Below are 22,464 nucleotides of genomic sequence, written 5' to 3' on the forward strand. Positions count from 1 at the left end.
TCCTTCCCTTTCTCTCCCTCCCTTCTCTTTTTTTAAAATCAATAAATTGAAATTAAGAACAGTCTGACTGTAACCAGAGGGGAGGTGGGAAGGGTTTCCAGGAACAACTATAAAGGACACATGGACAAAACCAAGGGGGAGTGGAAGCCTGGGAGGGAGAGAGGGATGGCTGGGGCGGGGAGTGGTGGGAGGTAAATGCAGACAACTGTTCTTGAACAACAAGAAAAAAATTTCAAAAAATCAATAAAAGAAAAGAAATAACATCTTCGGGAAGCTTCCATCTTTTAAAGCTAAGTTTTCTAGACTTTTGTGTAAATATTATGAGAACTTAGGCTTTTATTAGAGAAAATAGTCATATTTTATATAGAGTTAGAATTAAAATTTGAAAAAAAATATGTGTGTGGCCCTAGCCACTATTCTAGTTATAAATAATACCTAGTTAGATAATGAAAGAATATATGCTCAAGTGGAATTTGATAGTGAGAGACCTGTTTCATAGACTCTTCAGAGCTGGATTTAGGCAGACTGCTGAGTAGGTCTTTTCTATGAATTTTGCCATTTGTCTGTTTTTAGCCTGCTACCTTCCCTTCTTGAAAATACCCTTGGACTTAAGTAAGGAAGGCTTGACTGGCTGCCTCCCCACAGTCATTTAATTATTTGAAGATCCCACCCTTCCTATGTAGGACATTGATGGAGCTAAGTTTTTGTGATTTCCCTCTGGTGTCAACATAATGAATTGCGGGGGAACAGAGAAGATGATTTGCTTCTTTCCCATTTCATTAGGAATGATTAATCTGCTGCTTTTTTTTTTTCTGATATCTTTCATGCATGAAAACACTCCCTTGATTTAGAATTTCTTTCAGGAAGCACTTACCTAAGCAAAGAATGTGTGGGAAGAATTTTATCAACACTTTATTTTAATCAGTTATAGGTGTTGCTCTTGAATAATAGCTAAAAGTTGAGTTTCCGGAGCACTCCCAGACAAGTCTCCACCAAAAATGCCTCATAATATGACTTCACAGTTCTCTCCCATGTATGTTATCAACAGCATAAAGATTTGCATCCTACTGATATCAGTTATGCTATGTGCAAGTAGAAAGCATCCAAAGAATGAAACATACAAAGAAAAGTAGTCCAACAGGGGGGGAAAGCCAATCAAATCACATTTATAAAGTGCTGAAATTAAATACAAAAAAACCTTAACTCCCAACTGGAAATACTATACCAAGTGCAAATATCCTTCAAAAATGATGAAATAAAATTATCCAAGTTGAAGCATAGAGTTGCAGAAGGAAATGAAGAATATCTGAAAAGGCAAATATGTAGCAAATATAAAATATTATTTATTAAAACAACAATAATGTTTTCTATGGTTTATTGTTATATATATGTAGAAAAATACGACAATAACAGCAGATGAAATGTAAAATTCTTGCATTGTTTAGTAAATAGTAAAAGTACTAACTTAATGTAGATTATAATAAGTCAAGAATGCACAGAATAAGACAAATAGAAAATAATAACAAAATGGTAGACTTAAGCCCAACTGTGTAAGTAAAAACATTAACTGTAAATGGCCTAAACACTAAAAGACAACAGTTGTCAAACTAGATAGAAAAAATAAAGTCAAGCCCTGGCTGGTGTGGCTCAGTGTGTCGAGTGCCGGCCTGCGAACCACAGGGTCACCGCTTTGATTCCCAGTCAGGGCACATGGCTGGATTGTGGGCCAGGTCCCCTGTTGGCGGCGTGTGAGAGGCAACTGATTGATGTGTGTCTCACACATTGATGTTTCCCTTTCCCTCCCTTCCCCCTCTCTAAAAAATAAGTAAATAAAATATTTTAAAAATAAAGGCAAAAGTGTTATTAGAGTGATATAGGGCATTTCATGATAAAAGATCGATTCAGCAAGATGATGTAACTCTAAATTTGTATATACCTAATAACATAGCTTTAAAGTGTATCAAGCAAAATTAATAGAACTAAAAAAAGAAAGAGAAATCCACTTCCATTGCTAGAAATGTTAACATGCCTATCTCAGTAAGTGATAGAACAGGCTGACAACAAATCAGAAGGAATGTTACTGATTTATACAATGTAATTACCCAACTTGGCCTGATTGATATATATAAAACACTATGCTCAATAATTACATGATGCGCTTTCTGTCCAAGTGCACATGGACATAATATACCATAAATCTTGAAAAAATAACTGCAAACTTTTATATTTATTTTTAGTTTAAACTATATCTGAAACCAAGAAACACAGGGAGACCCTCACAATTCTTCCGTAGGAATTCTGTGTTTGAGTAAGAAACACTGGAATGATGCCATGGTTTTCTAGTTTAATTTTCTTCAACACAGTATTAGGTTACAGGCATACAGAGAATGTCTGCCTCTATCTCCTAACATGTACAGGGTATCAGGTTTCCAGATAATAATCTGGGGCTGGGTTTAACAAACCTGTCTGTCATAAGAATCACCTGTGAAGATTTTAAAAAACAGATTCCTAGGTCCCACCTCCTGGAGACTCTGTATTTTGAAAAGGTGACTGGGCTGATTCCAAAGTATTTGAACAGGTTTGGGAGTTACTAAAATCATGTTCGGTTTGTCATATGGAGAGGAGGGAGTGGAAGGGGAAGAATATGAGAATATAAGAATATGAATGAATAAATTTGGGCTAATAACTAGGTCAGGGTTGGGTGTAGCTGAACCCCACTGGATGAAGCAAAGGGCATATCCACTTCAAAAAGTTGTTTTTTTGGGTTTTTTTTTTTTAAGATTTTATTTTATTTTTAGAAAGAGGGGAAGGGAGGGAGAAAGAGAGGGAGAGAAACATCAATGTGTGGTTGCCTCTCACACACCCCCTACTGGGGACCTGGCCCACAACCCAGCATTTGCCCTGACTGGGAATTGAACTGGCAACCTTTCAGGTCGCAGGCCAGCACTCAATCCACTGAGCCATACCAGCCAGGGCCAAAAAGTTTTATAAACATGAAAATTAAGCATATTTGCCTGGCCAGGTGGCTCAGTTGGTGGGAATGTTGTCCCGAACACCAAAAGGTTACCAGTTCCATTCTCTGTCAGAGCACATTCGTAGGTTGTAGGTTTAACCTCTAGTCGGGGCATGTATGGGAGGACGCCCATCGATGTTTCTTTCTCTCTCTCTCCCTCCCTTCCTCTTTTTTTAAAAATCAGTAAACATATTCTCGGGTGAGGATTTCAAAAAAAAAATTAAGCACATTTGTATAAAGCATGAAAAGAAAAACACTGTTCTTTTTGCTAAGTATTCTGTGACTCTCTTTTAAATTTTTAAAAAAGATTTTTATTTTTATTTATTTTTAGAGAAAGGGAAAGGGAGAGAGAAAGAGAGGGAGAGAAATATCGATGTACAAGAGAAACAACTGGTTGCCTCTCTCACGTCCCCAACTGGGGACTTGGCCTGCAACCCAGGCATGTGCCCTGACTGGGAATCGAACCTGTGACCTTTCAGTGTGTAGGCCTGCTCACCAGCCAGGGCTCTGTGACTTTCTTTACATAAAAAAGGAGAGGACTATTCTTAGCAATAGTTGTAACGGTGTACACATTCATTTTTTAAATCATAATCTATTGTTATTTTCCACACATGTACTTTTTAATATAAACAGAACTTGTATTTGGTTCATATGCTAGTAGGCATAAATCTATTTGGAAGTATATCATGATTTTGTTGTTTTGAATATATATGAGAAAAGGGACACATAAATATATCGTTCAATATAATGAAGAATTCAAAAGGGATGAGCTAAGTTTCACTTTAGAGAATGAATAGATACCTGCCCTGGCTGGTGTGGTTCAGTAGATTGAGTGCTGGACTGTGAAGCAAAGGGTTGCCAGTTGGATTCCCAGTCAGGGCACATGCCTGGGTTGTGGGCCAGGTCCCCAGTAGGGGGCGCACGAGAGACAACCACACATTGATGTTTCTTTCCCTCTCTTTTTCCCTCTTTCCCCCTCTCTCTAAAAATAAATAAATAAAATCTGTTTTTATTGAAAGAAAAATGAATAGATATCTGAGAAGATAGTGGAAGCAGGCCAAATTGGCTATGTTTCATTTAAGGACTTGGCAGAGAGTTTTTTGTGAATATGTTACCATCTAACATTCCTAAAGGTTTAATGGCTTTTTTCATATTGTTAGTCTATTTGCTTTGGGTATTTTTTTTTTAATCTACCCCATTACTCTTAACCAAACAAGCATTTCCCTTGTTTCTTGGAGTGAAGAATGGAGTGAAGTTTACTCAGTTGGTGGGTTAGCGGGACATTTCAAGTTTTAGTCCTTCCTTGCCTCTTCCAAGTAAGGCTATGATTTGAGAATGAGCAGCTTATGTTACTTAGCTCCATTTCTGAAAGGGTTATCATTAACATATGTTAAATACTGTGATATTATAAACACTCTGAAATGTCTTGAGGTCTGACTGACATTCCATCATTGAGATTATACCGTCATAGTTAAAGCACTAACTCTCCAAAGCAATACCATGTGTTCACTCTTGGGGAAATTGTTATGATAGGAGTTCTCCTAATGTCTCTGGCAACTAAACTCTTTGAAATACGGTCCACTGTTATAATCAGATTCCATTTCATTTCACATAAGGAATTAAAGTAGTTGAGACCCAGGATACTTAACTAAATCATGCAACTAGGAAGAAAAGAGCTTCTGTCCTCTGTCCTCTTGACCTGTTGTACATCAGTAACCAGGACCCTGTTTTGCCCTAAGTCATCTGTGTATATCGAAACACGTATCAGCAGTCATTGCTATAGTCACTCGGATAATTACAGCTGTGACAAGCTGTCCTTCATCAGTGGACTTCCCTAGACTCACGTGTAATCAACTGAAAAAAGGTTGATTTTGATAGTGTTTGTTAAAAAAAAAAAAAGTTAATACTTGCTGATTATATATTTTCTCTTATGAAAATATATCTACAGTATTAAAAAAGATTTTTAGTGAATTTATTATATCCCTTTATATTCCCCCCAAAAAGCATTATTTGCTCCAGATGTGAAATTGTTTACAATAAACATACACTTATTACATGTGATAATGCAGCATGTGGTCCTTGCTATAGTTCCATGAAGTAAAGGTTCCGCTTCAATTCCGGGGCTGTGACGCCACATGACTCTTTTTTTTCTTCTCCTCTAGACTTCTCCAGAGAACCCTGAGACAGTAGGTGGAGTGCAAAGCTATATTGTGTTGCCTTCCTGCTTTTTTTGTTGCCTTCCTGCTTTTTAAAATGATTATTCTTGGCCCAGTCTTGGCTGCTCCTTTCTCTGCCACTGAAGCTACCTAACTAAACCCTGCATGTATAGTCATTATGAGGGACTGATTCATGGTCTTTCATTTCAGTCCTGCACATGTTTCTTGTGAAATCCTTAAAATCTGGATTGTTCCTAAAACAATATTGTGATAAGCAAACTGGAATGTCACCTCTACTTTCCAAAAAAAATTTTCTTTCCGCTTTAAACCACTCTCTTTCTATACCCCTGCCCTCCACCCCAAACCCCTTCCAGTGCTTCAGAACTCCCTAGGGATTTTTGAAGGCAGAAAATAATCTGAAAAACAGATGCAAGTAAGGTATTAACACTTAACGAGTCACCCCCTCTCTGAACTATTTATATCCTGAAAGAGGAGGACAGGGAGAGGGCATTGTTTAACAAAGAATAATGACTCATTCACAAATGGTGGAATTCCCTGTTTCAGCGACGTGGTAGATAGTTGTGTTAGCTGAGACAGGCATTCCCCCATGTCAAAAGGATGAGAATGGCAGCAATAAAAGGCTGCATGGGGCAAGATGTCGTGCATATTGGGAGGATATCCACATTTGTGTGTGTTCCTTTTAGGAGATTTTGAGCTGGTTATGATCATCTCATTGAGTTTTTGTCCTAAAGTGATGTCAGCTTGGTTTGGTTCCTTTTTCTCCTTAGTTAGTAATTTCTCTGTTACGGATTTTGATATTTGGTGTCCATGTGATGTCAAGGAGTCTGACTGTCTGCATGATTGTTTATCATTGCTCTGATCCTTTCCGACCACCTCAGGAAGAGAGGGGCAGGGACATTTTTGAGATTATCCTGAAATAATAAATTGGTTATTCTCTCGCCTCTCGCCCTCTCACTGTGCAACAGAAGAAGCAGGCCAGCCCCCTGCCGACCCAGGCATGATCATGGACAGTGTGGAAGCAGGAGGAGACACGACGCCTCCCACCAAAAGGAAGAGCAAGTTCTCAGGCTTCGGCAAGATCTTCAAGCCCTGGAAATGGAGGAAAAAGAAAAGTAGTGATAAATTCAAGGAGACGTCAGAAGGTGACATATTAAGATTTAAGTATATGTTCTGAGTTAAAGAGTTCCTTGTTTTGGAAGTACCATTTTCTCAAGCTTTGATAATCCCCTATTTGAAGGGGGAATTGAATCTTTTAGAATTAAAAATCAAGTGGTCACTCACTAAGCCTTATATACTATACCTCATTCTCACGTTGATATTTTGGTGGGATTGAAGTTTATCAAGTGGTAAGTGGGGTTCCTAAACTGTAGCAAATCTAAGGCCCTGACCATGTCCTCCAGAGAAAGTTCATTCTTAAATACCTTACTATTGAAATTTTAATTAAAAGTTAGTTCTCCTGGCCCTGGCTGGTGTGGCTCAGTGGATTGAGCAATAGTCTGCAAACCCCAAAGGGTTGCTGGTTCAATTCCCAGTCAAGGACACATGCCTGGGTTGTGGGCCAGGTCCCCAGTAGGAGGGCAAGTGAGAGGCAACCACAATAATGTTTCTCTCCCTAAAAGAAAAAAAAAAAAATTAGTTTTCCTGTTCTTTTCTTTCCAGAGACTAGATAGTTGAACCACTTTATACTATTACCTGTGGAGTTAGAATGCTTAAAGTTGACTTTTAACTCCCACATTTCTGAGTGCTATTTTCCAATTTAATATTAGTTTTAGAGAGAAAAATATCTATGCGAAAACCAAGAGAAGAACTGGTTAAAAGAGGGGTTCTGTTGGAAGACTCTGCACCGGGTGAGTTTGCAAACACATCTGTGTCTGTGTATAAATTGGTTTTTGGTTCTGACAAGGTATGTAACTTTTCTTTCTTTTATTGTTGCTCTTGTTGTGGGTTGAGGGGCTGCTTTAACAAAACAAAAATTGGCCCTGGCTAATGTACCTCAGTGGATTGAGCATGGGCCTGTGAACCAAAGGGTCACCAGTTCGATTCCCAGTCAGGGCACATGCCTGGGTTGTGGGACAGGTCCCCAATGGGGGGAGCATGGGAGGCAACCACACATTGATGTGTCTCTCCCTCTCTTTCTCCTTCCCTTCCCCTCTCTCTAAAAATAAATAAATGAAATCGTTAAAACAAAACAAAAATTGTGCATACATCTCAAATATGTTTTATTAAAATGTCTATTAAATAAGAAAAAGACAACTCAATAGAAAAGTCTACAAAAGCATTGATGCATTTAATTCACTAAAGAGTACATTCAGATGCCAAATAAGCAAGTAAAAAGATGGATTTTTTTTTTTTTTTTTTACTTCATTACTAATTAAGAAATACAAATTTAGCCCTGGCTGATGTGGTTCAGTGGATTGAGTGCCGGTCTATGAGCCAAAAGGTCACCGATTCGATTCCCAGTCTGGGCACATGCCTGGGTTGCAGGCCAGGCCCCCAGTTGGGGGTGTGCAGGAAGCAACCACACATTGGTATTTCTCTCCCTCTTTCTTTCTCCCTTCTCCCTCTCTAAAAATAATTAATTAATTAATTAATTTTTAACGAAGAAATATGAATTTAAATCAAAATAAAATGATCCTACATATAAAATAGAAAACCTAAAATTAATCAAATGACTAAGAACAAAAGTTGGTGAAGGTAGGAAATAGGTGGGATTCACATACAACTGTTGGTTGAAGTGTTAAAATAGAAAAATTACCGAACTTGGCAAGTGTCCAACAAAAATTTGTATACATGTAGATTGAGACATGTACCAATACATTTGTAGCAGCAGTATTTACTAACAGTAGAGCAGAATGGATAACAACCAGATGCCCATCCTGTGATGCACTTATAAAATGAAATACACAGCAGTGAAAACAGACTACACCTACTGGCCATAATACGAATCTCATAAGTAATATTGAGCAATTAAGTGAGTTACAAAAGAGGATATATTGTATCATTTCTATAAATGTAAAGAAAAAATAGGCAATATTAAACTACAGTTTTTGGACCTGGCTGGTGTAGCTCAGTGGATTGAGTGCAGCCTGCAAACCAAAAGGTTGCAGGTTTGATTCCCAGTCAGGGCACATGCCTGGGTTGCAGGCCAGGCTCCCAGTGGGGGGCTCATGAGAGGCAACAACACATTGATGTTTCTCTCCCTCTCTTTCTCCTTCCCTCCCCCTCTCTTTAAATAAATTAAATTAAATTAAAATTACAGTTTGGGGAGGTGCATGCTTTAGTGTTAACCTATAATGTAAAAAAAACGAAAGGATCATCACAAGAGTTAGGAGAGTGATTGCTTTGTGAGAGAAGGAAAAGTATGTTGCTAGGGAGAAAAGGAGGCTTCTGGGGTCTGGAAACTCCTTTCTTTTCCTTTCCCTCTTCTCCTCTTCCCCTCCTCCACTCCTCCTCTCCTCTTGTTTTCTTTTCTCTTCTCCTCACCCAAGGACATTCTCATCTTTTAGAGAGAGGGGAAAAGAACATTAACGTGAGGGAGAAACATCTGCTACCTGCCTCACGTGCACCTCAACGGGGGACGAACCCACACCCACACCCAGGCATGTGCCCTGACCAGGAAGGGAGCTGGCAGCCTTTAGGTTTGCAAGATGACGCCCAACCCAATGAGCCACACCAGTCAGGGCAAGGCTCGGTTTAGCTACCACTTTCTCTAAAGCTTTTCTAACCCCATTCTCACCTCAAGATGATTATTTCATCTTTATTCCTACCACTTCATCCTTTCTAGCTCTTAACATTTAGCATCGTAATTACTTATGTATAATAAGTCTGCCTTATTCATGTAGCAGGGCACCTGACACATAATTGGCAATCAAATATGTATTGTAAAAAGGAATTATTTCATTTCCAATACTATAAAGATCCCCATCATCATTACCTACATCTAAATAATAAGCTAAGAAAGGATGAGGGGGAAATGGGATAACAGTTTCATTAGTTTGCTCCTTTTCTTTTGGACACTGCAGATGGCGAGGATCCAGGAAAACTAAACCATGCCATGTTGAAGAATGGCCATACCATCCCCATAGGGAGCGCCAGGTCTTCTAGTCCAGTCCAAGTAGAGGAAGAGCCAGGAAGAATAGCAGGTCTTGGGAAACCTGTTCCAGAAGAGGACCCAAAGAAGCGCCTAGGTAAGAAACCGGGTTTTTGAGTTTATGAGCCATGGATCGGTCATTCTTGTTTACCTGAGGGGTTTGTGAGGGCAAGGGAGAAATAAAACCCAGAGGGGACTTCCAGCCAAGATGGAGGCCTAGGTAGATACACTTTGCCCCCTCACACAACGAAAAGAAGAACAATAACAAAATTAAAAACAAAAAATAACCAGAACTGCCAGAGAATTGAACTCTATGGACATCCCACAACCAAGGAGTTAAAGAAGAAACTTTCATCCAGAGCAGGAGGGGTGGAGATGGGCAACTGGGGTGGAAAGGACTCACGGCAAGGCAGCAGCTGTCAGGCTGGGTGGTCCCACATTTGGGTGCAGATAAACCGGGAGGAACAACTGGGGAGTAAGACAGACCGTGCAACCCAGGGTTTCAGTGAGGGGAAATAAAACCTCACAAGCTCTGACTGTAAAAACCTGTGGGGGTTGTGGTGGCAGGAGAGACTCCCCGCCTCACAGGACAGTTCTTTGGAGAGACCTATAGGGTCCTAGAACATACACAAACCCACCCACCCAGGAATCAGCACCAGAAGGACCCAATTTGCTTATGGGTAGTGGGGGACATGACTAAAAGCTGGGGAGAACTGAACAAGCGGCCTTGTTCCCTCTCTGACCCCTCCCCAACATACAGTGCTACGATGCAGCAACATGGGTTGCCCCGCCCTGGCAAATACCTAAGGCTCCACCCCTTACAATGTAACAGACACACCGAGACAAAAAAATACGGCCCAAATGAAAAAACAGATCAAAGCTCCAGAAAAAATACAACTAAGTGATAAAGAGATAGCCAGCCTATCAGATACAGAGTTCAAAACACTGGTAATCAGGATGCTCACAGAAATGGTTGAGTATGGTCACAAAATACAGGAAGAAGTGAAGGCTATGCAAAGTGAAATAAAGGAAAATGTATAAGGAACCAACAGTGACGGGAAGGAAACTCAAATCAACAGTATGGACCAGAAGGAAGAAATAAACATTCAACTAGAACAGAATGAAGAAACAAGAATTCAAAATAGTGATGAGAGGCTTAGGAACCTCCAGAACAACTTTAAACGTTCCGACATCCAAATCATAGGGGTGCCGAAAGGAGAAAAGGAAGAGCAAGGAATTGAAAACTTACTGAACAAATAATGAAGGAGAACTTCCCTAATCTGGCAAAGTAAATAGACTTCCAGGAAGTCCAGGAAGCTCAGAGTCCCAAAGAAGTTGAACTCAAGGAAGCACACACCAAGACACATCATAATTACATTACCCAATATTAAAGATAAGGAGAGAATCTTAGGAGCAGCAAGAGAAAAGGAGACAGTTACCTACAAAGGAGTTCCCATAAGACTATCATGATTTCTCAAAAGAAACCTTGCAGGCAAGAAGGGGCTGGAAAGAAGTATTCCAAGTCATGAAAGGCAAGGACCTACATCCAAGATGACTCTATTGAGCAAAGCTATCATTAGAATGGAAGGACAGATAAAGTGCTTCTCAGATAAGGTCAAGTTAAAGGAGTTCATCATCACCAAGCCCTTGTTATATGAAATATTAAAGGAACTTACCTAAGAAAAAGAAGATGATCAGAAATATGAACAGTAAAATGACAACAAACTCATAATTATCAACAGCTGAACCTAAAAAACATAAACAAAAACAAACTAAGCAAACAACTAGAACAGGAACATAGTCACAGAAATGGAGATCATATGGAGGGTTATCAGTGGGAAGGGGGAAGGAGGAGAATTGGGGGAAACTTACAGGGAATAAGAAGCATAAATGGTAGGTATCAAATAGGTAGGGGGAGGTTAAGAATAGTATGGAAATGGAGAAGCCAAAAAACTTAATATGTACCACCCATGGACATGAAGTAAGGCGGAGAGGGAATGCTAGGGCAGAGGGGAATAAAGGGGAGAAAAAATGGGCAACTATGATACAACTATGATAGCATAATTAATAAAATATATTTTTAAAAATAAAAAAAAACCCGTGGCTGGTGTGGCTCAATGGATTGAGCTCCGGCCTGTGAACCAAGGGGTCACCAGTTCAATTGCCAGTCTAGGGGACATGCTTGGGTGCTGGCCAGGTCCCCAGTTGGGGACGTACTAGAAACAACCACACACTGATGTTTTCTCCCTCTCTTTCTCCCTCCCTTCCCCTCTCTAAAAATCAATAAAGAAAATCTTTTTTAAAATCAGAAATCAGAAAAATAAGTAAATAAATGTATTTTAAAAAATAAAAATTAAAATCCAGAGGGAATTCTCTTCTCTAGAAATTCATCAACTAATTGTAACTTTAAGTAGACCCCTCCACCCCATTATTTTATTCACAAAGTATATAAAATTTGTGATTCACAAGGATGGAAGAGGGTGTTAAATATATCTATAGGGCTTTTTTTTTTTAAGATTGCTTATTTATTTATTTTTAAAGATAAGGGAAGGGAGGGAGGGAGAAAAACATCCATCACTTGCTTCTTTGGGGAGCAAACCAGTAACCTTTCAGTTTTCAGGACAGTGCCCAACTTACTGAGCCACACCAGTCAGGCCTTGTAGGACTATTTTAGCTACAAGTTTTTGGCTCCTCCACCCAAGGGATTCTGATGTGCCTCCTCCTAGCTCTTGTGTGAAGAATCACTATGATAAGAGGTCTCTTTTACTGATTGAAAAAGTGTCAAATACATTAAGTATGTTGAGGTTGGGAAACTTGCCTGGAAATTCATGTACAAATTAAATAGTGGATGAAGTTGTCTATAAGTCAGTAAATATATTAGCTTTTTGATTCTGTCTTGTTACTATCTTCCCTTTGTAAGTCGTGTCTCTTATTACACAGGCTCAACTGGAAGCCAGCCTAATTCTGAAGCAGAGTCCATTCCTGAGAACACACCCAAACAGCCTTTACTTCCCCCCAAAAGACCATTGTCCTCTTCTCATGAAGCGAATGAAGGGCAAGCAAAGGATGCCTCTTCCTCTGGCAGCACAGCAAGGTCCATCTCCTCCACCTCCATCGCCGCCACTACCATGGCACCTGCTGCCACTGCTGCCACCACAAACCTACCAAAAACTGTTCATTATTCCCCTGTCCTCCCTTCCCCAGTGCCCAGGACTCTGCCTGCTTCTCCTGCCAGCACTAACACTACTGCCACCCCAAGCCTCCCTAATACGGTCCCTGCCAAGCAGCCCCCCATCCCTCCCCCTAAACCAACAAACAGAAATAGCAACCCTGTCATTGGTAAGTAAGTCTTTAGGTTTCCATTGGGTTGGGTTTGGTTTTGGATGGTGGTTTTTTTTTTCATAATTAGTCCAATAATGATTTGGTCTAAAATAGTTTTCATATCTTGGCCCTTTGAAAGCACTCAATATAGAGAAAAGTCTTGAAAATGAGACAGGTGACTGTGAATGAAACAGGCTGGGATCAGATACCACTAAAATGAGGTTCATGTGGGGGGGAATTTCTGTTTTCCTAAAACGGTGTTTCTGAAATGCTGACTGTAGTTGGGGGACTGGTCATGGGAAGACAGGTTTGACCTGAAGAAGAGGTTTCTTTTAACCTACTTTAAACTGCCAGTGGTTTCTTCAGCGTAAGCCCAGTAGATGAAAAGACGATTGTATAGAAGCTGCGTAACTTGTGATTCAGTGTCTGGCATAATATCCTCAAGGGAAACTGCAAAAGATCTTATTTAAATTGTCCTGATAAAGTCGTATTTTCCCTTGGGACAGTTAAGAGTGATGTTCTTTGTAAAATTACTGGTGGAAGAGAGAAAGAAAAAAGGAAGAGAGAAAAGTTTTAGTAAACTTTTTATATTCACCTGAAGTCCTTTTTAGGTCTGTTTTCTTTACATAAATGCGTACCTTCTTAGAGAAATTTTCAAGAACGGGAGGAGAGAAAGGAAGGTACTTTTTCAGGAAAAATGATACTAGGCTTTAATACTGCTTCAAGTTCTTATGAATGACTGGAGGAAGGAAAAGTGTGGTTGTCAAGTGGCTAATACCGTCTAGTGGTGTGGGGTGACTAGAACCTTGAAAAACAGGCTTAGAATTCATTGCGAGTATGACAGGTTGGAGCAGCTTGATAAAAACAGGATGAAGGTTATTATTGTTATCACCACCTTGTATAGATATTGCCACATGGACTTATCTCTGAGGAACTTGAGCTTTCACATATACTTTTCAAAATCTCCTTCCCAAAACCAGGGAACTGATTTTATCTGTTACGTAGTTAGGGCAGTTAGAATGTGAAGAAGTTGTGACTCCTCGAGGCTGCAGTTAATGAAAGATATAAACAAAACATAGGCTTTCCAGCTCTGGAGTACAGACCTCTGTTCTGTACACCTGTGTTCACAAATGGTTGTGTACACGGGTGTTCTCATCACAGTTACCCAGAGGGCTTCTTAAAATACAGATTGCTGGGCCCTGCCCTTAGAGTTTCTGATTCAGTAAGTCTGGGGTAGGTCCTAGGAATTTGCTTTTCTGCTAAGCTCCCAAGTGATGCTGATGCTGCATACACAGGGACCATACATTGAGAACCACTACTTTAAACCAGTGGTATGCGCCACTCTTTTCAGGGAAACAACATAAAAAATGGTATAATATGTACTATATCCTGGGAGAAACTGCAGGGGCCACTCTTGGCCTAAGGCGAATAGCCCAAAGCCACAGGCCCTGTGACTGAGGAATCACTATCAGTTCATGAGTGGTCCTCAGCAGAAGGAGAAATATAAGGCAGTTCACAGAGTTTTCATTAAGGTTAAGTAGATTTCATTTAAAGGACTGTCCTTTACTTTGAAATTATGTATGGTCTTATTCTTTGGTGTTAAAAGGTCATTTCTTTCACAAAAGAATTGTGTTTGTAAATGGTATATTTAATACCGAGCCTTTAGTTGGAAATACTAAAAACGACAGCCTGAGGTTGAGTGAGAATTTTTTTTTTTTTTAAGATTTTATTTATTTACTCAGAGAGAGGGGAAGGAAAGAAGAAAGAGAGGGAAACACCTGTGTGGTTGCCTCTCATGTGCCCCCCACTGGGGACCAGGCCTGCAACCCAGGCATGTGCCCTGACCAGGAATCGAACCAGCAGCCCTTTGATTCGCAGGCCCGTGCTCAATCCACTGAGCTCTACTAGCCAGGGCGAGAATTTCTTTTTAATTGTAGTCCATGAAATCTAAACATCTGGAAACCACTGCTGTAGACATTGCTGCATCTACTAATGGTCATAACATTCTTAAGACTGGGACCAATAGGAGTATTAGCTCTAAGGAAGGAATATCATATCATACGTAGCTGAACAGAAGAAGGAAATTTATTACCCCTCCAGCAGACATTCTTGGCGTCTTTCACACAGAACTACAGCCAAATCCCATTGTCAGGGTTTATGTACCAGAGGTGACTTCCTTAACATCTTCATGTGTATGTTTTCCTTAAATTACTAAAGGTAATTTACCTTATCAACTCAAATGTTAAAGTAGTCAAATTTGGTCTTATCAGAGGAGGGTTTTGTTGTTGGAACAGTTAACTGCTATTTTTAGAGAGGCAACAAAAGTCCAGTCTACCCAAAAGTATCTTTTTCATTGATCCTAAAATTCACATTTTTTTACTTTTTTTATGTGTATGAAATGTTTTTCTAGAAAATCCTTTTATTTTTTAAAAAAGATTTTATTTATTTCTTTTCAGGGAAAGGAGAAGGGAGGAAGAAAGAGATCAAGAGAAACATCAGTTGGTTGCCTCTCACACCCCCCCAACTGGGGACCTGTCCCACAACCCAGCCATGTGCCCTGACAGGGAATTGAACCAGTGACCTTTCGGTTCACAGACCAGCACTCAATCCACTGAGCCACACCAGCCAGGGCTAGAAAGTCCTTTTAAAATTATACTTATGATGAGTAACATTAAAACATCAGATTATCCAACCTTTTCTTTTGCTGCCCATAGAATGGGATTTAAAGCAAGTAAATTTTTATCTCAGGGAAACTTGGGACGTAGAATCATGTGACCAATTGGTGGGACCAAAATAAGAAGTTGTGTAAAGGGTTAGAAGTTGGTGGTCAGGAAAGCTACTATTCAATTATTTTGCAGGGTTGGCCCCTGCGTGATATGATGCTCTACTTCTTAAAGGCCATTTGGAGGCCAAAGGAACTTTGCTGAATCAACAACTGAGTCACTTTGGGCTGTGGGAGATCACATAAGGTTATATACTGTGGTGACATATAGTGTAGGAGCCCCATCTGATAAACATGTGTGAGGATCCACTATGTGCCCGGCACTGTGCCCAGCTCTGTGTATATGCTGATGGAGATAAGGGTTGCCCTATCTTCAAGGAGCCCACAGTTAGGAGGGAGGGGAAATGGGGGGTTGGGCATATAGGACAACAAGAGGAGTGGACACTAGTAAAAATCAAATAAATACAGCCCTGGCTGGTGTGGCTCAGTGGATTGAGTGCTGGCCTGTGAACCAAAAGGTCACCAGTTTGATTCCCAGCCAGGGCACATGGCCTGGGCTGCAGGCTGGGTCTCTGGTAGGGGGCGTGTGAGAGGCAACCACACATTAATGTTTTTCTTCCTATCTCCCTCCCTTCCCCTCTCTCTAAAAATAAATAAAATCTTTTTTTTAAAAATGAAATGCAGTGGGATCCGGAAGATGGAGCTCAATAATGAGACCTGGGAACTAGCTCAGCCTTTGCCAGTTTATAGTATGATCTTGGGCAAGTCACCTCACTTCTGTGTTTTTTCCTTCTTTAACATTATAAAGGTAATCTCTTACACAAGTAGAATATGAAGTCAAGGATAGAAAAGGACTTTGATTTCTTCAAAGGCCTTTGCATTTGCTATAAATATCCAAGATGTCATTATTGATAGTTTCACAATATAGAGCTAAGAAATCTAGATATCACTATTTATCAGGATATGGCAACAGTGCCTGATAGTATTCGGTTTTTATTGCTATCTGCATTTTTAAATTTAATAGAGTACTTTGAGACAAAAGAAATCTACTTGCATTTTTTTCTGTCTCTATTCTTACTACCAAGATCATCATAAAAAGTTGTCATATCTCTTATCAAAGACATTTCTTGTCAGAGTATTAGGGTAGTGGTCTTCCTATACCTCTGTACATTTATTAGGCTTCAGAGACACAAGTATAAATTTTGTTTTAGAATGAAATATCTAGGGAATGGCAGAGCCATGAAATGTGGTATTTTACCTTAAACATTAAGACTGAGCTCAACTCTAATTCTAGGCCCTGGGCTGGCCCCTCAAAGCATTGTAAAGCCATCTTAAATTAAGGTGTTCCTCTCTCTTTTCCAGCAATAAACAGTGGTACATTGTTATCAAAACCATCCCCACCCTTACCACCTAAGAGAGGCATTCCGTCAACCTTGGTACCCACCTCGGAGTCTGCCACCACCACCATCACCACAAAAGCACCAAGTGATCACGGAGAGAAGAGCACGTGTTCTGTGGGTTCCGAACAGCTGTTGATGATCCCACCTCGCTCTCCATCCCCCCCACTGCCTACTCATATACCTCCAGAACCCCCACGGTCCCCTCCATTCCCTACTAAGACTTTCCAGGTTGTGCCAGAAATTGACTTTGCACCTTCCTTAGATCTACCCCAGGAGGTTCTCCAGCAGGAGGACCAGAAAAAGGACGTACCCAAGAGGATGTTGGATCACAGCTTTGGGGAGCCCCATGTACCATCTAGGCTGCCCCCACTCCCACTGCATATCCGAATCCAGCAGGCCCTCACCAGCCCACTTCCTGTGACTCCTTCCTTGGATGGCTCCCACAGAGCCCATTCGTTGCTCTTCGAGAACAGTGACAACTTTTCTGAGGACAGCAATACCCTGGGTCGTACCAGGTCACTTCCCATCACTATAGAGATGCTGAAAGTGTGAGTGCCTTTAAAGCCTGTCGCTGTTTTTTCTGCTTTACTTTCCTTTTCTAGTTAAACCTTCTTGGAAAAATATTACTTATAAAAAGAAAATGTGAACAAATTTAAAGTAAGAATACTCAACAAATAAGATATGTTCTAGAATTTGGATTTTGTTTACTCTGCGGATTTCTATAACATTGTTTCTATGGAAGACAATTTCATGATGATACAAAAATTATAAACTTTTGTACTTGAAAACTAAAACCACTGTCTTTTTTGATACTTGGTGCTTACGAGCATTGACTTTGGAGTAAGATAGCTCTGGGTTCAAATCCCAGCTCTACCTCTTACTTTACTAGCTTGTAATAGTGCGTGTTACCTTGCCTTTCTGCTCTTTAGTTGTCTAATCTCTAAACAGGACTAATATATATTTACATAGCTGTGTGAGAAGGAAGTTCTACAAATCTGAAAGCACTAGTGCCTGACACCTAAGCTATGTAGACAGGGGACAGAGAGAGGTCTAGAGAGAAAGAAGGGAGGTCTGAAAGAGAGCTTAGTATCCAGCCCCATAGACTGTAACTGGTCATCTCCTTCTTTCCCTCCTCTGTCCCCAAACACTGCATCTGTTCACACCAGCATTGGCCTAACACCTTCTCTGTCTTTTTGCAATTCCAACAAATTGCGACCGGAGATTAACACCTTTTGGCAAGTTGGAGTTGTGCCTTACTCACTAAAAGAATTATTATAGAGCTGCTGCAGCGTCCTACTTGTTATTTGTTTTGCTATCACTTTGTACTTGCTGTTATATTTGTTTCATATCCTGGAAAGAGACTGTTTAGGTCAGAGTTTAAAGATAGATTAAGTCATGGTTTTATGCCTCCAGAGTGTGAAGGGGGAAGGTTAATTTTCATCTTTACTTCTCTTTGCTTCCTGGGATTAAGTCATCATTTCGTCCTACTGCATTGTTAAACCAAAGGGAAAGGGATTAAATATTTGTGTTAAATATCCTCCGTGAGCCAGGAACAGTGTTAGGCACTGTGAGTCTTCTCATGTAATCTGTCCCAAGCAAACTTGCCCCTGCCGTGTAGGTCATCAGGGCCCTATGTGCCAGACACTAGTGCATTCTAGAATTTGTCTATCTCATCCTCCCAACAAGCCAGTGAGGCAGGTGTCATTCCCATTTACAGAAATGTTAAGTAACTTACAAGCTAGTAAATAAGTTGTAGAGCTAAGATTTGAACCCAGAGCTTTTAGATAAATAGCTGCTAGAAGAGTTTCTTAGCAAGATTTTTAAAGTTAAAGGAGTAAATCCTAAATTATTTTATTCATGGACTTTTCCATAGATAATCTGTATTTTGCCTTGCAAATCAGTGTCCTTTATGTTTCTGAAAGGAAAATATAATTATGTTACTTCGTTAGTCCAGACGATGAAGAAGAGGAGCAAGCCCACCCATCTGCATTCAGTGAAGACATGCCACCTACCTCAGTCGTTCCTAAACTACCACAGTGTCTGCAGGAGGAAGAGGAAGAGAAGGAGAGTGACTCAGACTCAGAAGGTCCCGTTCAGTACCGAGATGAAGAGGATGAAGATGAAAGCCAGAATAGTAAGAAAGGAAGGGAAAGCAAAGGAGAAACTTCTTTTACAGATAAAGCCACTTGTTGGTCTTAGCAAGTGAAAGATGAATGGAAACAGGCACCTTCTCCCATCAAGTCAGCTGATGTTGGACTCTGAAGGACTCTTGTCTCTGAAGTTCTGATATTCCCACTGGTACAGCAAGCCAGTGAAAGGGAGCCATGTAGATTGAGTCATTCAGGGTTTTCATCTGTTTTTAATTAAAGAATTATTTACCTTGATGGTATGAAAGAATGTGGAGGAGAGGAAGTTGGTATTTGGGTTATCTCGAAAAGGTAAAAGTGATGCTCTCCTTCAGCCTAATGAACTTACTGTGTCCATTGGGCAAGGAAAAAAATATGTGCATGTATACAAATCTATGAACAGTGGAATTCTAATTCCTAAAAGTGGGAAAACAGCCTTAAGAATAGGAATTTTATGAGGCATGTTAGTGCAAATACCTTTTTGCTGTAATTCAGAGAACTATCCCATGCTTAGATTCTTTCCTATAGAAATTCTTAGGAGAAAAATACAGAGGCCTGGGAGAAGGGAGAAGGTATTTTTAGCCCATCTGAGTCCACCTGACAGGGAAGATTTTTAGGTGTCTTTAGATTTACCCCCACCTCTGTGTTAGCTGGATGATTGGAAGCCAAGGAGAAACTTGGGAGATACAATATTGTTTATTCAGACTCTTGCCTAAATCTCAGCCATGTGAGGTTCAGCCTTAAGCTTCAACATTTTTTTTCTTTTCCTTGTGCAAAGGTGCTCTGGCCAACAAAGTGAAGAGGAAAGACACACTGGCGATGAAGTTGAACCCCAGACCCAGTGAACCAGAGTTGAACTTGAACTCTTGGCCTCGAAAAAGCAAAGAGGAGTGGAATGAAATACGGCACCAGATTGGGAACACACTGATCCGGTAGGCCTTGGTTAGAATACACTGAAATACATTGATTTGTTTTCATTATGACAGTGTATATGTTGGAGATTTATTTTTAGTTTGTGGTGGAGCATTCATTTATCTTTATGCTGTTGTATTTTTAATTTTAAAAATAACAATTTTTAAGAATACATATTGTGTCCAGTTGGGTATCATCTAAGAATTTGGAAATTAAACCATAAGATAGACATAAATTCTTTAAGTTTTAGAGAAGTCAGGTGGTTCCCAGGACTGCAAGACCCCTCTGTCACTTATCCAGTTGCTCAAGCATGAGATGCCAACCCAATTAAGATCACACCCACATTTTTATTATATCTATTGCACATGTTCCATGTAACTGCCTCCTTTCAAAGTGTTAGTATATTTTTCAAGTCAGCTGGAACCAAAAGCATAGAGAAACTGAATGTAGGCCAATTTCCTGCACATACAGTACACATAAGAATTCAAGTGTACAGGCAGATGTTTTCCAACTTGGTTGTGTCTCTTAGTAGAATAAGGAAAAGGAGATGGAACTCTTGACATACTACTTACAAAGAATTAAGGATGTCCATTAACTAAAATATATTCTCCCCCTGTCTCAGACACCTGGCTTTGCTGCTGGCCAAGGTGACAATCTTAATGCAAAACTGTGGCCTCCTGATTGTCAGCAAGAGATCCGCAAATCTAGGAACTAGTTAAAAATGGAGGTCTTTGATAATCTTATATTAAGACATATTTTGAAGCTAAAGTAACCCAAATTTATTTGTCTATCTTTATGTCAAATCATACTTTATGTCAATATGTCATATGATACTGACATAAAGATAGACAAATAAATCAAGGGAACAAAAGACAGAACCCAGAAATAGACCCACTCATATATGTACACCTCATTATTGACAAGATACGAAGAATTTCATTGAGAAAGGGTGGCTTTTCCCACAAATGGTGCTGGTGCAAAAATAACCCATTCATGCCTTGCATAATATGCAAAAATTAACTCAAAGTGGGTCATGGACTTAGGTATGAAAGCTAAAACTGTAAAACATCCAGAACAATATAGACCAAAGATTCTTAGGTATGATCTCAAAAGCATGATTCTTAAAAACATTGATAAATTGCATGTAATCAAAATTTTAAAATTTTGTTCTTTGAAAGACACTGTTAAGAAAATATAAAAACAAGTGGGAGAATATATGAAGAACTCTCCAAACTCAGTAAGAAAACAGCCCAATTTTAAAAGGGGGGAGGAGCAGAAGATTTCAATAGACATATCACCAAAGAAGACATCCATATGGCAAATGAGCATATGTAAACATGCTCAGTCAACATCCTGAGTCACTAGGAAAATGCACATTACAACCACAATGAGATACCACTGCAAGACCACCAAGATGACTAAACTTACACAATTTAAGACTGAACAGGAGCTACTATAAAGGACACATGGACAAAATCAAGGGGTAGGGTGGAGGTCGGGGAGGGAGGTGGGTTTGGCTGGAGTGGGGTAGAGGGATGGGGAGAAAATGCAGACAACTGTAATTGAATAACAATAAAAATTAAAAAAAAAAAAAGACTGAAAATACCAAGAGTTGCTGAGAATGAGGAGTCAGCTGGATTCTCATACACTGGTGATAGGAATGTAAGGTAGTAGTAGAACTATTTTGGAAAACAACTTGTAAGTTTATTTTTAAAAAATCAAACATAGCCCTGACTGGTGTGCATCAGTGGGTTTGGTATCATCCCACACACTGAAAGGTCACTGGTTCGATTCCCAGTCAGGGTACATGCCTGGGTTGTGGGCCAGGTCCTCATTTGGCGGGGCAAGAGATAACTGATCGATGTTTCTGTCACACATCAATGTTTCTCTCCCTGTCTTTCTTCCTCCCTCCCTCTCTCTAAAAATCAATAAATAAAATCTTTTTAAAAGAATCAAACATATACCTACATATGATCCAGTTATTCCATAACTATTTTTAATAGCCAAAAATAAAAATAGAAACAAATATCCATCAAAAGTATTTTCAAGAATGAAAAAATTGTTATATAGTCATGCAATGAAATACTGCACAGCGATAAAAAGGAATGAACTATTTATAATGCCACAGATTGGGTGGATCTCAATAATTATGCTAAGTGAAACAAGGTTGACCAAAAAAAGAGTACATACCGAATGATTATATAGTGATGTGGAACAGATCAGTGTTTGCCTAGGGGCAGGGAAGTTGAGATTACAAAAGAAAATGAGGAGCCCTGGCCAAGTAGCTCAGCTGGTTAGAGCATTGTTTGATACTCTAAGGTTATGGATTTAGTCCCTCCTCAGGGCACATACAAGAAACAATCAATGAATGTATAAATTAATGGAACAGCAAATCAGTGTCTCTCTATCTCTGTCTCTGTCTCTCTCACTCAAATCAGTAAATTCAAATAAACTAAAAGGTCCCTGGCTGGTGTGGCTCAGTGGATTGAGTGCTGGCCTATGAACCAAAGGGTTGCTTGTTTGACTCCCAGTCAGGGCTCATGCCTGGGTTGCAGGCCAGGTACCCAGTAGGGGATGTGCAAGAGGCAACCACACATTGATGGAAAATAAATTAATTAAGTGACTAACAAGAATGAGATTTTGTGGAGGAGATTATAGTAGGTAGAGTTGTGCCTCCCCAAGAAACTCTAATGTCTGGTACCT

General features: G+C 39.9%; 1 protein-coding gene across 6 annotated transcripts in view; it reads left to right on the top strand.

Moving 5' to 3' along the window:
* PHACTR4 (phosphatase and actin regulator 4) overlaps nucleotides 1–22,464 on the top strand; it is a 77,652-nt gene that overhangs the window by 46,157 nt on the left and 9,031 nt on the right. For 4 of the 6 annotated variants that reach the window (XM_045190732.3, XM_024554459.4, XM_053921965.2 and 1 more), the window contains 7 exons: nucleotides 6,156–6,332; nucleotides 6,957–7,037; nucleotides 9,213–9,377; nucleotides 12,221–12,619; nucleotides 16,686–17,271; nucleotides 18,673–18,857; nucleotides 19,628–19,781. In XM_045190732.3, coding sequence (XP_045046667.2) covers nucleotides 6,188–6,332; nucleotides 6,957–7,037; nucleotides 9,213–9,377; nucleotides 12,221–12,619; nucleotides 16,686–17,271; nucleotides 18,673–18,857; nucleotides 19,628–19,781 — 1,715 coding nt within the window. In that variant the 5' untranslated portion in view covers nucleotides 6,156–6,187. Of the gene's footprint in view, nucleotides 1–5,175; nucleotides 5,200–6,155; nucleotides 6,333–6,956; nucleotides 7,038–9,212; nucleotides 9,378–12,220; nucleotides 12,620–16,685; nucleotides 17,272–18,672; nucleotides 18,858–19,627; nucleotides 19,782–22,464 lie in introns of all 6 variants that reach the window. The other 2 variants (XM_045190733.3, XM_045190734.3) reach the window with 2 other exon arrangements.

This window comes from Desmodus rotundus, chromosome 3 (genome assembly GCF_022682495.2).
Source record: "Desmodus rotundus isolate HL8 chromosome 3, HLdesRot8A.1, whole genome shotgun sequence".
Lineage (NCBI taxonomy): Eukaryota > Metazoa > Chordata > Mammalia > Chiroptera > Phyllostomidae > Desmodus > Desmodus rotundus.